Source organism: Falco cherrug, chromosome 2 (genome assembly GCF_023634085.1).
Source record: "Falco cherrug isolate bFalChe1 chromosome 2, bFalChe1.pri, whole genome shotgun sequence".
NCBI lineage: Eukaryota > Metazoa > Chordata > Aves > Falconiformes > Falconidae > Falco > Falco cherrug.
Window position 1 is genome coordinate 10,286,601 of NC_073698.1, and position 12,347 is coordinate 10,298,947.

General features: G+C 37.4%; 1 protein-coding gene across 2 annotated transcripts in view; it reads left to right on the plus strand.

Annotated features, from left to right (window-relative positions):
• Positions 1 to 12,347, plus strand: part of LOC102058819 (putative N-acetylated-alpha-linked acidic dipeptidase) — a 31,503-nt gene that overhangs the window by 13,665 nt on the left and 5,491 nt on the right. The window contains exons 7-16 of one of the 2 annotated variants that reach the window (XR_008730833.1): positions 115 to 208; positions 2,373 to 2,471; positions 3,579 to 3,664; positions 4,727 to 4,846; positions 6,233 to 6,315; positions 6,610 to 6,673; positions 7,182 to 7,249; positions 9,297 to 9,388; positions 10,217 to 10,307; positions 11,089 to 11,199. Coding sequence is in view for 1 of the 2 variants with exons in the window: in XM_055701700.1 (XP_055557675.1) it covers positions 115 to 208; positions 2,373 to 2,471; positions 3,579 to 3,664; positions 4,727 to 4,846; positions 6,233 to 6,315; positions 6,610 to 6,673; positions 7,182 to 7,249; positions 9,297 to 9,388; positions 10,217 to 10,307; positions 11,089 to 11,353 (1,062 nt within the window). In the remaining variant the exon portion in view is untranslated. Of the gene's footprint in view, positions 1 to 114; positions 209 to 2,372; positions 2,472 to 3,578; positions 3,665 to 4,726; positions 4,847 to 6,232; positions 6,316 to 6,609; positions 6,674 to 7,181; positions 7,250 to 9,296; positions 9,389 to 10,216; positions 10,308 to 11,088; positions 11,354 to 12,347 lie in introns of both variants that reach the window. The other variant, XM_055701700.1, reaches the window with a different exon arrangement.

Sequence of the window (12,347 nt, forward strand, 5' to 3'; positions counted from 1 at the left end):
ACTTTGAGGACTGTGAAATAATTATCCCTGACTCCAGTGTTAGGACTGTGCTACGAACTGTACAGATTCCTTCTGAGAGTTGTAAATATGAAAATATCTGTCTTTTGCTTTCAGAATATACCTACCGATTAGACAAAGCCAGTGGTGTAGGTCTCCCAAAAATTCCAGTTCATCCCATTGGCTATCATGATGCCGAGTCATTGCTGCGGTAAGTGTATGGGAGACATGAGGAATTTCAAGCAGACTGTTTGTTGAAAGTTATGAGAGTATTTGAAAATAAAGGGAAAAGACTTTTTCACTGTGCTTCTACTGTAGCTGTTGAAATAGTATGGTTGTTTGTCATTAGGTTCTCTGTGGGAGGTAAACATGCTAGCTGTTACTACATATCAGGTGGTCTGCGCAGAGCGATCTGGAAATGATCATTTGTAATATATCATATCAGTCAAGAATACTGATGTTATAAAGTGCCTCTCAGTTTGAATAAAGGCAAAAATTTTTGGAGGTGGCATGAGACCTGTCTTGTGAAAAAGACCGCAAATGAAGTCATTCATTTGTCCAGGGAATTACTGGCCATGCATGTTTGATGGGACAGTATCTGTACTGTCCTGTTAAATGAAAGCGTGTGCTTTCTCTCATCAGGTGTATTATGTCGCTTAAATATGAAATGATGCCAGCGAACTAATCTAAGGGCACTGTGCAAATTCTGGAGTATTATAGGCTATTTAATAGTCACCTACCAGTAAGTAAGTGTGCTTACTAAACATACAAGTCACATGAAGACTACCAGCTTGCCAGAGGAATCAAAATTCATAATTATCTCAACAAATCGAGGAAGTTATCTGAAAAAAACTAAGATGTGATTCAGTTGGCAAGTGTATCATTCCCCTAACGATGTAACAGCAATCATCTGTATCAACTGTAGAGGGAGAGCAGGAAATGCCAGGGTTGGCAACAGTACCATGGGTAAGTGTTTAGTGCAATAAGTGAACATAATCTTGGGTGTTTATATAGGAGCTTTACATCTAAATCACACAAGCAGTCATTCTGCTCTGTCTGATGCCTGTGTTTGAATACAGAGTCAAAAAAATGTTCTACATTGGTTTTCTATACCGGTTTCTTCTGAAGTACTGAAGCTATTTATTTTTATGTGAGGCAAAATTTGACTGTCTTTGGTGGTTTTGCATACCTGATGTTTATTAACACTATTCTATTATTTTTCTTATTTCCTCCCAAACTTTACAGACTAATACATCTCCAAACTTTCTTTTCTTTAAAACTTCACAGTCATCAGTGTTATGAGTATAACTGCTCATAAAGATAAAGGTATCAGTTAAAACCCCCTCTTTTTCCCACTGCCAGCTGGTAGTGGTGGAGCAGATTACTATATATGAATATGATGTAGCTAGATATTTCTTTTCGATAAGTTTTAATAATTCTAGAACTTGGTTTTAATAATTATGAATAAAATCTAAATCTTCTAAAAATACTGGGTCCTGTTTTTCACTTTTGTCTTGAGGAGTCATAACTTCTAGTTATTCCTGCTATCATATTTTTATATAAAAAATTTACTGAGGACTTGGAGACATGCTGAAGTGTTCTGCATAATAAAGCTTGACTGAAGTAAGCATTTACAGTAAAAGACATGCTTTCATTTGTAATAAATATATTTTGCCTAATAAGAACCAGAACATCCAGCATACTTTTAAATATTTTTTAATGTTTCTCAGAAGTTCATGTAAAAAATGGAAATCCTTTAGAATGTGTGATAATTATGGGTTATTGTGACCCACTGACTTACTGCATTTCTAGTTGTGTTAACTGAGAAAAAACATCCCACCTTTGACAATGGAACAAGAAAAAGTCACTTGGGCTGATCACGTTTCTCCAGTTTTAGGCATCTTTGAAACACATCAACTCTGCCTATGCTACCAGATTAAACAGTGCCCAGGGACAGGCACTGGAAGACAACTGCCTATGCTGTTAAACTATTCAAATAGTACAAATCGATCTCTGCTAATTCAAATGCAAATGGAGTTCAAGGCAGTAGAAAGTTCCAGGGACTCTTTACAAGAGACAGTTTGTATACAAAACATTTGGGGGCCAACACTGTTTTCCAACATAGCTGCAGGCCATTCCAAGATAGTCTCAATGCCCACAACTATTCCTGTATGTTAATTTGCTAGTATTAATGTAGCTAAAAAGATTATTCTCCTGTGGAATCTTATAGTATAAATTGCCTGAGACAATGACTATCACTGTGGTCTATGTGTGCATGGGACTTAATAGTGATTCTTGGTTCCTCGTTTGTGTTTGGTTCTATTGTAAGATGTCTGTAACTAATAATCTTTTTTTATTTTTATTTTTCATAATAGTAATATGGGAGGATATGCACCGCCACATAGTAGCTGGAAAGGAAATTTGAATGTGTCTTACAATGTTGGTCCTGGTTTCACAACAAATTATTCTACGAGGTCAGTTTTATTTCATAAGGAAAGAGTGCTTGGCATCAGAGAAAAAAACAGCTAGAGCAATAGAATTTGACCAGGATAGAGTACTTGGGGTTATTTGCATCATTCCTTTGATTACGACTATTTCCTGGGCTGAAATGCTCTCAGTGCAAAGCTTCAGTAGATTTACATCTTGATTGGGTGAATATGACTGAATTGCTTTCGTTTCCAGCTAGTCTTGAACCAGTTTCATTTGAAAAGCAGCTAACCTTTGACAAACTATTTTATGAGACTGATTATTTTTTTGAGAACTGCATTTGTTGGTTTTCTTTTTTAAATTCATGAGGGTCCAGCTTCTGATCTTACCTATTGCCTTATATAAACCAGTATTAACCTACAGGTCAAGTTTTCCAGAAAAAAAAGCTTGAACTACAATATCATTTTTATTGCTTTGGATTATTTTTGAACTGATTTAGTTATTACAGTTTAGGACTAAAGTCCAGGGGTTTCAATATTGGCTGAGCTACTGTACTGATTTCATATGAACTGTTTGACCTTTTCCATATGGCTTAGTTACACCACATGAAAAATTATTTCTGAAAAATATACAGACAACCCTTGAGGATGAGTTGTTGCACCTCCAGTTGTATTGTAGATAAACAAAGTCTCTTGATGCAACTCGGGCTGTCTGATTTTTTGCTGCCAGAGATGCCACATCAGTATTGACTCTGCTGGAGTCAGTTCTGATTTGCACCAACTTCTAAATGATTAAGAGCTATTCACCTTTTTGACATTAGGTGGTTTTAATTTTTCTTTCATTCTTCCAAATTTAAAAACTAGCTGCTAGCAAAAAATCTTTGAATTTGGAGTTCTGAGCCTGTTGCCAATATAAAACTTACTGGCATGAATAACACTACATAGCTTTCAAGGGTTAAATATTGTTCTCAATCCCACAAGTATAAATCCAGGGGAAAAAACCACACTAAAATCTTTTTACTTTGGTTTAATGGAAGGTGAATTTGGCCAAAATGCTTTCCTTTCAGTTTATATTGTGCGCTTTTGAAAGGTGTCAAGATGTTTTATTGTATAATCTGGTGAAATTTGTCTTTGTCTTCCTTCCCAATACACTAGAAAGGTGAAAATGCACATTCATAGCAACAATGAAGTAAGAAGGATTTTCAATGTGATCGGTACCATCAGAGGCACCGTGGAACCAGGTGAAGGCATTTGTCTTCAGTGTAATGTGAGCATGCAGTGACCTCTACATGCACTTCATAGTTACAGGGGGGAAATAAGGAATATAGTTTTCTCTGAAGTACTGTACTACATGATCATTTGTGTTGAAATATTTATTGCATCAGCTTTCATATGGTTCAGGGTATGTCAACACTTTCAGTATAAATGCTGATTTTCAAGGGGGAGTCATAACCAAGATGAAAATACTTGTCTTCAGGCAAGTAACTTTCAAAGAGTATTCTTAAGTGGATATTCTTCCTTACTGACACAAGAATGGATTTTGCATTCCATCTGAAGACATCATATCCACTGCTATTGACTTTTTGTCTGTCTTACAGTCTCTTGTAACCAGTGTGATTTTACACTCTAAAATCCCAAATACATTGACATTCCTAGAGTGATGATAACATCATTTAACTTGTAACTTCAGCAGTTCCTTTTTGCTTGATAAAACAATTGTTAACCATATTATAGTGGCACAGAGATCTAGCCTGACTTTGATCTTATTAATCACATCTCTGTCATGCTTTGGTCAACCCTTTTTTTGATTGACTATATATATATATATTTTCAGAGAAATACTGCGTTCAGCGCACCTTAATGTTGTGAGTTGGCGTGCTGTACAACGAGTGGATCAGTTTTACCATGGAACACACTATTGTAAAATATGGAAAGATGCTCCTATCTTTAGAGGAAAGCTGCAGTATTTCTAAGAATAGAAGTAACAGTATGAAATATGCTCCTGTCTTTAGAGGAAAGCTGCAATAGTTCTAAGAATAGAAGTAAAAGTATGAAATATAATAGTTTTAAGTATTATGGGGTCAAGTTATTGTGTTTGACAAATTCTTTAGCACTGGCCGAAAATACAGAAAAACGTCTTTGGAGATTTAAAATGCTTTTGCCTTTCTGTCGTGCGTATTACAAACTATTAAGCTTTTTTTCCTGATACTTACATGGAAAATTAAAAATATCTTACAATTAACATCTCTATGGCAGAAAAGAAATGTTTTTTCTAAGTACACCTCCTTAATTAATTTCTCTAGACAGATACGTCATCCTGGGAGGCCACCGTGACTCATGGGTATTTGGTGGCATTGATCCTCAGAGTGGGGCAGCTGTGGTTCACGAGATTGTGAGGAGCTTCGGAAAACTGAAAAGGAAAGGTAAGGTAATGAAAGAACAAAACACACCAAAACCACTGCTCTCAGCAGTGTCCATTGACTTCTCTGGGATTTATGTTTATGCTTAAAATTAAACACATGTATCTAACTGATCTCTGGAATAAGCACACTGTTTGCAGCTGTTGACTAGTTCCGATTGCAACCTTGGTATATGTAAGGTACTTCTACTCAAGAGAAAGTACACTTAAAGGAAAACAAAACACAAAATCAGGGATACTGAAATAAATATGACATTTAGGTACAATTGATTACAGTGTATTTGAGGCTGGACAAACTAGATGTTTCAGTGGTCCTGTAAGATTGATACAGTGGTGGAATGATCGAGGCTTCATGAGGGCAACACTGAGAGCCTTCTCAGCATTTGACTGTAGTTTGGAGACAGACACAAGAATAAACAAAGTATTTCTGTGTAATGCAGAATGAGCTGTGCAAACGTAGTCAGAGGTAATGGTTAAAAATACCTCATGCCTGGTTACATTAGAATAGGAGCAAATGTCAACTGTACCAAATTTCTGCTGCTGTCAGAGCAGATGTGTCTCCCTATCTGACATCCCATGGAAAAAAAGCTCTGACGTAACTCAGTTACTGTACTAGAAGAGCTTTATTTGCCCTACCCATTGCACTTAAAACTTACTGATGTTTAGTTTCCTTTCCATTCCCTCTCAGTTATTGGATACCAGGGGAAACTGTCTTCAGAATGCAAGCTGGAAAAAGAAAGAAAGAAAGAAAAGGTATAAAAGAAAGGGAGAAAGAGATGAAAAGGTTCTAATAGCCTCAAAGAAAATTTTGGGCGGAGATAAAGGGGCAGGACAATAAGACCCTGTTTCATCTGGCCTGGATTTAAATCAAGTGAAAGATCTTTGTTTTGAAGGTGATCTGTCAAAGATACAGAGAACTCCTGAGGTTTTGAAATCCAGCGTTTGGGACAGGTCAAAGAATTCACTAACAGACAGGAAAACATGCCAAACACTTTTCTGTCAGAGTAGACACTGGTATGCAGTATGTACTAAATTGAACACAGCAAAAAGAGTAGAAAAGCATTCTTTCAAGAATTTTTGCACAAGCACGTTATTTTTCCTTGTCCAGAGTTTTAAAGTTCAGAAGATTTTCTTGCAATTAAAGCTGAGAGAAGAAAAGTAACACATTATTTGGCACAATATTGAAGAAATGACATTGCTACAAAATTAGAAAACCATTATTAGATTAGGTTATTGAAGAAGTTGGTGTTAAAGTTCCTTAAACACACCTCTTTCAGCACAGATCAGGATGAAAGATGAAACCCAAAAAAGTGACATTTGTTTTCATGTTAGTTGCCATGTAACAAGCAGTCTTTAGTTCTGATACAGTTTTGATGGTCTTTTATTTCAGGATGGAGGCCAAGGAGAACAGTGATATTTGCAAGCTGGGATGCAGAGGAATTTGGCTTGTTAGGATCAACAGAGTGGGCTGAGGTAAACCAATAGTGTTCAAAGAGAAGTTTGCACAGTGGCAGGTCTTTGATTAATCTGTACTAGAAATCAACACTTCCCTCCCTCCTTCCCTCCCTCTCTCCCCCCGCCCCCTTTCTCTTAAGTTTCTTTTTTTTTTAGTTAAGTTTTTTTTTAAGTTTTTGAACTACCAAGGATATACGGCTCCTGCAGTATATGATGTCTTTCCATGAAACAGCTGTTACTTGTGTGGATAAAAAAGTAGTTCCAAGGACAAAAATGTTTATCAGCATTTTCTTCCTCTTTTCCTTGTCATAGGAAAATGCCAAAGTATTGCAATCACGGGGAGTGGCTTATATCAATGCAGATTCCTCCATCGAAGGTACATAGTTCTGATTTGGAGGCATTTTAGTTCAGAGATCCATGAAAGCTTCAATGGGATAATTTTGTTTTATTAGTTTGGGAGTAGATATGGGGGGAAACCATGCCCTGGAATCATAAAGTATCCTTTAGATATTCCTGTTGCTTCAGGGAAGAAGTCAATTACAGTAGCTACATTATTTGGGAAGTCATGGGGAGGGACAAGAAGTGGTGTGCACCTGTCAGTAGTTTTATGGCAACACTTTAGTCAGCTTCTCCTTTTATAATGTGTGTAATAAGCACAAGGACATAAGAAAAACTCTTAAGGGTTGCTTCAAAAGCTGGGCTGTAATGAATCCTAACCAATACAAACGCACTGACAAGATCACAGGAGAACTCTCCTTTAGGGAGAATCAGCTTGTTCCTTGTAGAGAGTGTAGCTTTTTTTTCCCTTTCTTATTAACAAATAATGGCACAAGGTTTCAGCTGAGTAGAATTTGCTTCTTTGAATAGTTTTCCCTGTTTTTCAGGAAACTACACACTACGAGTGGACTGCACACCACTGATGTACAGACTGGTATACAGTCTGACTAAAGAGGTAATATTGCTTGAAATTTTTAGCCAGCATGTTCAGTGCTCACTTACTGGATGGGGCTCTATGTACAAAATACGGTGTCAGTTGTTTGTTTTGTGACTGTGGTACCCTTTTAAAGTCAATAGCTAAGTAATTGGAGCTTTTTTCCCAGGAGTGGCAAAGGGGTTTTAAGCTTATACCTTTAGATTATTAGGTATTCAGGAGTAGGGGATTTTTCTGCTCCTCCTGTGAAAGTATTCCTTCTATGAACTAAAGAACAAAAAAATGCCGTGAGCCAGAGGACAGAAACAAGCACAAACCTGGCTGACCAGTCCAACTACTAGAGTGGTAGTGGCAGACTGACTCCCTTTGGACAGGGGAAGAAATTACGCTTGCTACGGCGTTGTTCTTAGCATGAAATGACAGGTTTAGTCAATGTGCTCGGCTTCAGTGTACCCTGTTAGATATTCACTGGCTCTGACCATGATGCTTTCACACATATTTGTGTGGCACACAAAATAAAAAGGTAGGGACCTTTCTCAGGAAATAGCCTCACCATCTTAGATGTATGATGTTCCTTGCTTTGAGAGTGGGTCTTAGAGGCTGGCACTAAGGGCTTTTTATTTCTGGGATTTTTTTCTGTTCATCTCTATTAAAGCATGGAACATTTAATTAGTCTTTTTTGTGGTTTATATACGTATATATAATGTACATTCAACTACTGTATATATTCTATGAATCTATTATATCTGTCTTCATCTGCTGTTATATATTCACTCATCTGTCTTTTCCAGAGTCAATAATTTATCTCTTGAAAGCTGTCATTAGACTGGTACAACAGTAAAGGAAATGTAGTAATTCAGTATAATAATTTTCTGGCAATTGAAAGACATCAAATAATATTTTGTTAAAATTAAGTGACCAGATAAAGATACTTCTGTCCTGAACTGTAGAAGAGCTCATCACCTGCAGTTCCCATAGTAACCTGTCCTAAGTGCAGGTGTTCAGAACAGTCAGAAAATCAGGTCGGTAGAATCTGAGTTTGGACACCAAAAGCCATCATTAAACTGTTGACCTAAATACCAGTAAACATGGTTGCATAACCCTTCCTCAAGCTGGGAAGTAGCAACAAAGGCTGATGATTGCATGTAACCACATCTTGTTGGTAGCTGATGTCTGAAGAGAATGCTGATCAGGAGGCGGGTCCTGTGTGATCCCAACCAAAGTTAATCTGTGGCAAAAAGTGTTAAGGCTGTTAATGCCATTCTATGAACAATTAGCTTCATGACAAAAACACAAATAGGTTAATTTTATTTTGATTCCTATTGTGGAGTAATTCATAGATAGTAGATACAAATATTAATAATAGAATAGATATTAAAAATTTATAATAGCTTAAAAATAATAAAACCTCAGCAGACCACCAATATAAAGGAAAGATAAAAAAATACCCACATTGTCTAACCTGCTCAGTCATCTGGAAAGTAGTCAGAGTGGTAGGAATGAACTTTAGGATGATCATGGTTTGTATACCTCCGTAGCAGCTATGATGACATAAATGCCCAGTACTGTACACTTTGCCCTTCTAAGGTTACAGTTGCATCCATGAAAATAACTTTTGAGAACTAAACCAAGGTAGAAACAGGTTTTAATTAAACCGAGACAAAATTGAAATTTCCTGCCAAAGCAAAACAAAAAGTTTTGGGTTTGTGATGGATGTTTGTGTTGCATATTTAAATTAAATGGCTGAAATTCTCATAAAGAGGTATCAGAATGTAAATATTGACTTGAAATATTTTCGTTTCCCTGTGTTTTCTTTCATCTAAAATTACCTGGTTTATATATATGTGTGTGTGTGTATATATACATACATACAAATAAAATATTTCTCTGGAAATTTCTATGCAATTTAAATGTTAAAATGGAAATGCAGAAAGGTTGAGAGACTTAAGACTGTGACTTACTCATTGCCCAAAGCCATAGGCTTTATGTGATGACATGTTGTAGATTGGTTGCTTGGCAACATTTAAAATTGTACTCTTTGTCTTTTTTTACAATATACTTTTTCTAGATACCAAGTCCTGATGAGGGATTTGAAGGCAAATCTCTTTATGAGAGCTGGTATAAAAAAAATCCATCAAAAGAATATGAAGAGGTCCCCAGGTCAGTGAGAAAAGAAAATAAATGATATGCCAAAAGTTATTATAACTTGTAGAGTGTGGGTTTTAAAGAAAGATCCACTTGAAAAATTGGATCTACGTGCCTAAAAGAAGTATGATTCTCAGCTGGTATAACTTTCAGTTTTCTTGATTGCAGCTGATAAACTATTGTACAACAGTTTGGTGAACCTGTCTTTGTAGCGTGTACAGGAGGCTTTATATATGAAAAGTAAAGTGTTCCCATAGTTTATAGAAATTTAGACAAATAAAGGCAGTACGCGCAAGCTAGCAGCAGGCACACAAGATGCTAACACAGCAGCTTTCCCTTGCACTTGCTCCCAGAATGCCTCAAAGTTTGGGTGGCTGGGGAGCATACCAAACAGGACTTTACAACACTGTCCTTCAAGTTTACCAGGGTTTCTCTATGGAATCTTGAAGACTGATTCTCTTCCATGGAGCCACACTGGTACTGTTGTGATTTCTCAGAGTTGAAAGCTTGGGATAGTAGAGTTCAGTGGGAGGAAGGGCATTGGGTCTTCTCAATGATTAAAGAATAAATGATTAATGAATAAAGTTAAATTCTTCTCTTGAGAGTCTGATTTCTCTGACACTAAGAATGATGACTCTGCTCCTCTGAGAATGCAGCTGATGAGGTGCATGTAATGTAGGGGTCACAGGCAATTCATGGTATGTTGACAGAAAAGAGCGTACTAGGGAAAGACTGTAGTGACTATGACTGCACAATAAATCATTGCCACAGTACTTGAAAGCAAATGAAAATTATATTTCTACGTATTGTCACTCAAGGTATTTTCCTTTTTCTTTTAAAAAGAATAAATAAACTGGGTTCTGGTAATGACTTTGAAGTCTTTTTTCAACGTCTTGGCATTGCTTCAGGCAGAGCACGTTACAGTAAAAATTGGGTAAGTTTGTGTCTTTGTAATTTTCTCTCCCCTGTAACTGCCTGAATAGTATCACCTGTAAGTGAGCCATTTAGACTGCCAGCTTTTTGGAGTAGTTCAGGTTGGTGTATCAGAGTGGAGTCCCAGTGCATTACTAGAACTCCATGTGCTACTACAACACAAATATTTAATAAATAAGAATGGTCAGCTTGGTGTCAGTCAGACATAAGGACCTTTGCTTAGGGTAAATGGATGTGCTCAAAATTACCTGTGGTTGATGAAGGCTTATGAGTGGCTTATGATGACGTTTGAATGACTTGTAATAACTTATGAAGCTTTGGCAAAACGGTTCGTGTATCGTGGAAACCATGGGTTTGACTCTGGAGCATACCGTGAGATAAGACTAATTCAGGGAGCAATCTATTCAATGTGGTCTTTTCCTCTGAAAAGGCATATCCAGCGGCACAAACAGAAATTACCCTTGAGATCCGAGCAAAGAGAGGAAGAACAATCTAACCTTAATTTAACCAACTAAAAGTTATGTGTCTGTTCTTCACTGTCCTTTTTAGACTCTGTACATGGTCAATGGAGAGAGACATCTCCAAATGACCGTTTGTCTCATCATAGGTTGATGTCTAAGAGAGCCACCACTGAGCAGTTTGTCTCATTCAATTGTCTGTAGTTGCTACACAGGATTAGTATGACCTGAATACTTTATAATGTCTTGAATCCCATAGCAAAGGTTTTCAAGCAAAGCTGAATATCTGCAGCTGAATAATGGTTTTGTTTCGCTTTGTTTCAGAATGTAGAAAAATACAGCAGCTATCCAGTTTACCACAGTGTCTATGAAACCTATGAAATTGTGGAGAAGTTTTATGATCCCACTTTCAAGAATCATCTGACAGTAGCTCAGGTACGGGGAGGGCTGGTGTTTGAATTGGCCAACTCCGTTGTGCTTCCTTTCGACTGTAGAGATTATGCATCATCTGTGAGCAACTATGCTCATATCATCTATAATTTGTCAAGGAATCATCAAGAGGAACTGGCAACGTACAATGTGTCCTTTGGTACGTACAGTCTTTCGTTGCACTCCTCTGTAAATGCTAGAGGTGCCTTACCTTAATGTGTGTCTTACTCATGACTTGGTATTTACCTTGTGCTGTATGAACAGTAAATAAAGCAAGAGCCACACCCCCTAATAATTTGAAATCTGAATATTTTGTCACTAGTATGTCTGTGTAGAGACTATGCCACCGCCAAATAGATCTAATATTTCCATTTGCATGTTTTTTGACCTGTGTGCAGTTCACTGATGCTGGCAACAGGATATCTTTGTCTTGGTCCCCCCAAAATTCACACTGCTTTGCAGTTTATGGTGTTGGATAATTCTCTGTCCAACACTGATCATAGGGATAATTCACGTTAGAAGGAACCTCAGGAGGTCTCTAGGTCAACCTGCACAAGGTAGGGTCAGCTCTGAGGTCAGACCAGGTTGCTCAGAGCTTTATCCCATCTGGTCTTGAAAACCTCCAAGGACAGAGACTGCAGAACCTCTCTGGGTCACAGTGCTTGACTGTCCTCAGGGTAAAAAAGATCCTCCTTACATCCATTCACAACTTTGCCTTTCAGTTTATAGGCACATGATGGCAAGTGCAAACACCATGAGAAGTTTTCCTTGGGGCTTGCTCAGGCAGGAATGGTTCATCCCTATGCCACAATAGGGATCGTGTGCTTGCATGTGAAATTTTATTTCACGTTATAGAGATTCACAGTATGCCTCCTGCCTGAGAAGCCTTTATTTTATTGAGAACATTATACAGTATGCAGTTTAGGACTTGTCTGCTAATGACCAATATCAGGTGTGTGTGCACACACATATATACACTCAGGCTTTCTCAAAACTCTGTGTGTGTGTAGGGACAAACCAGTAAAACACAGGTTGTTGGGATTTATAAAATCCCAGACCTACCTGAAAAGTCTGGTTCTGGCAATCCATGCTCCAGTTTTTGGTATTTCAAGTAGCAAATCATAAATTATATTCAGAAAAATAGTGATTTCTAT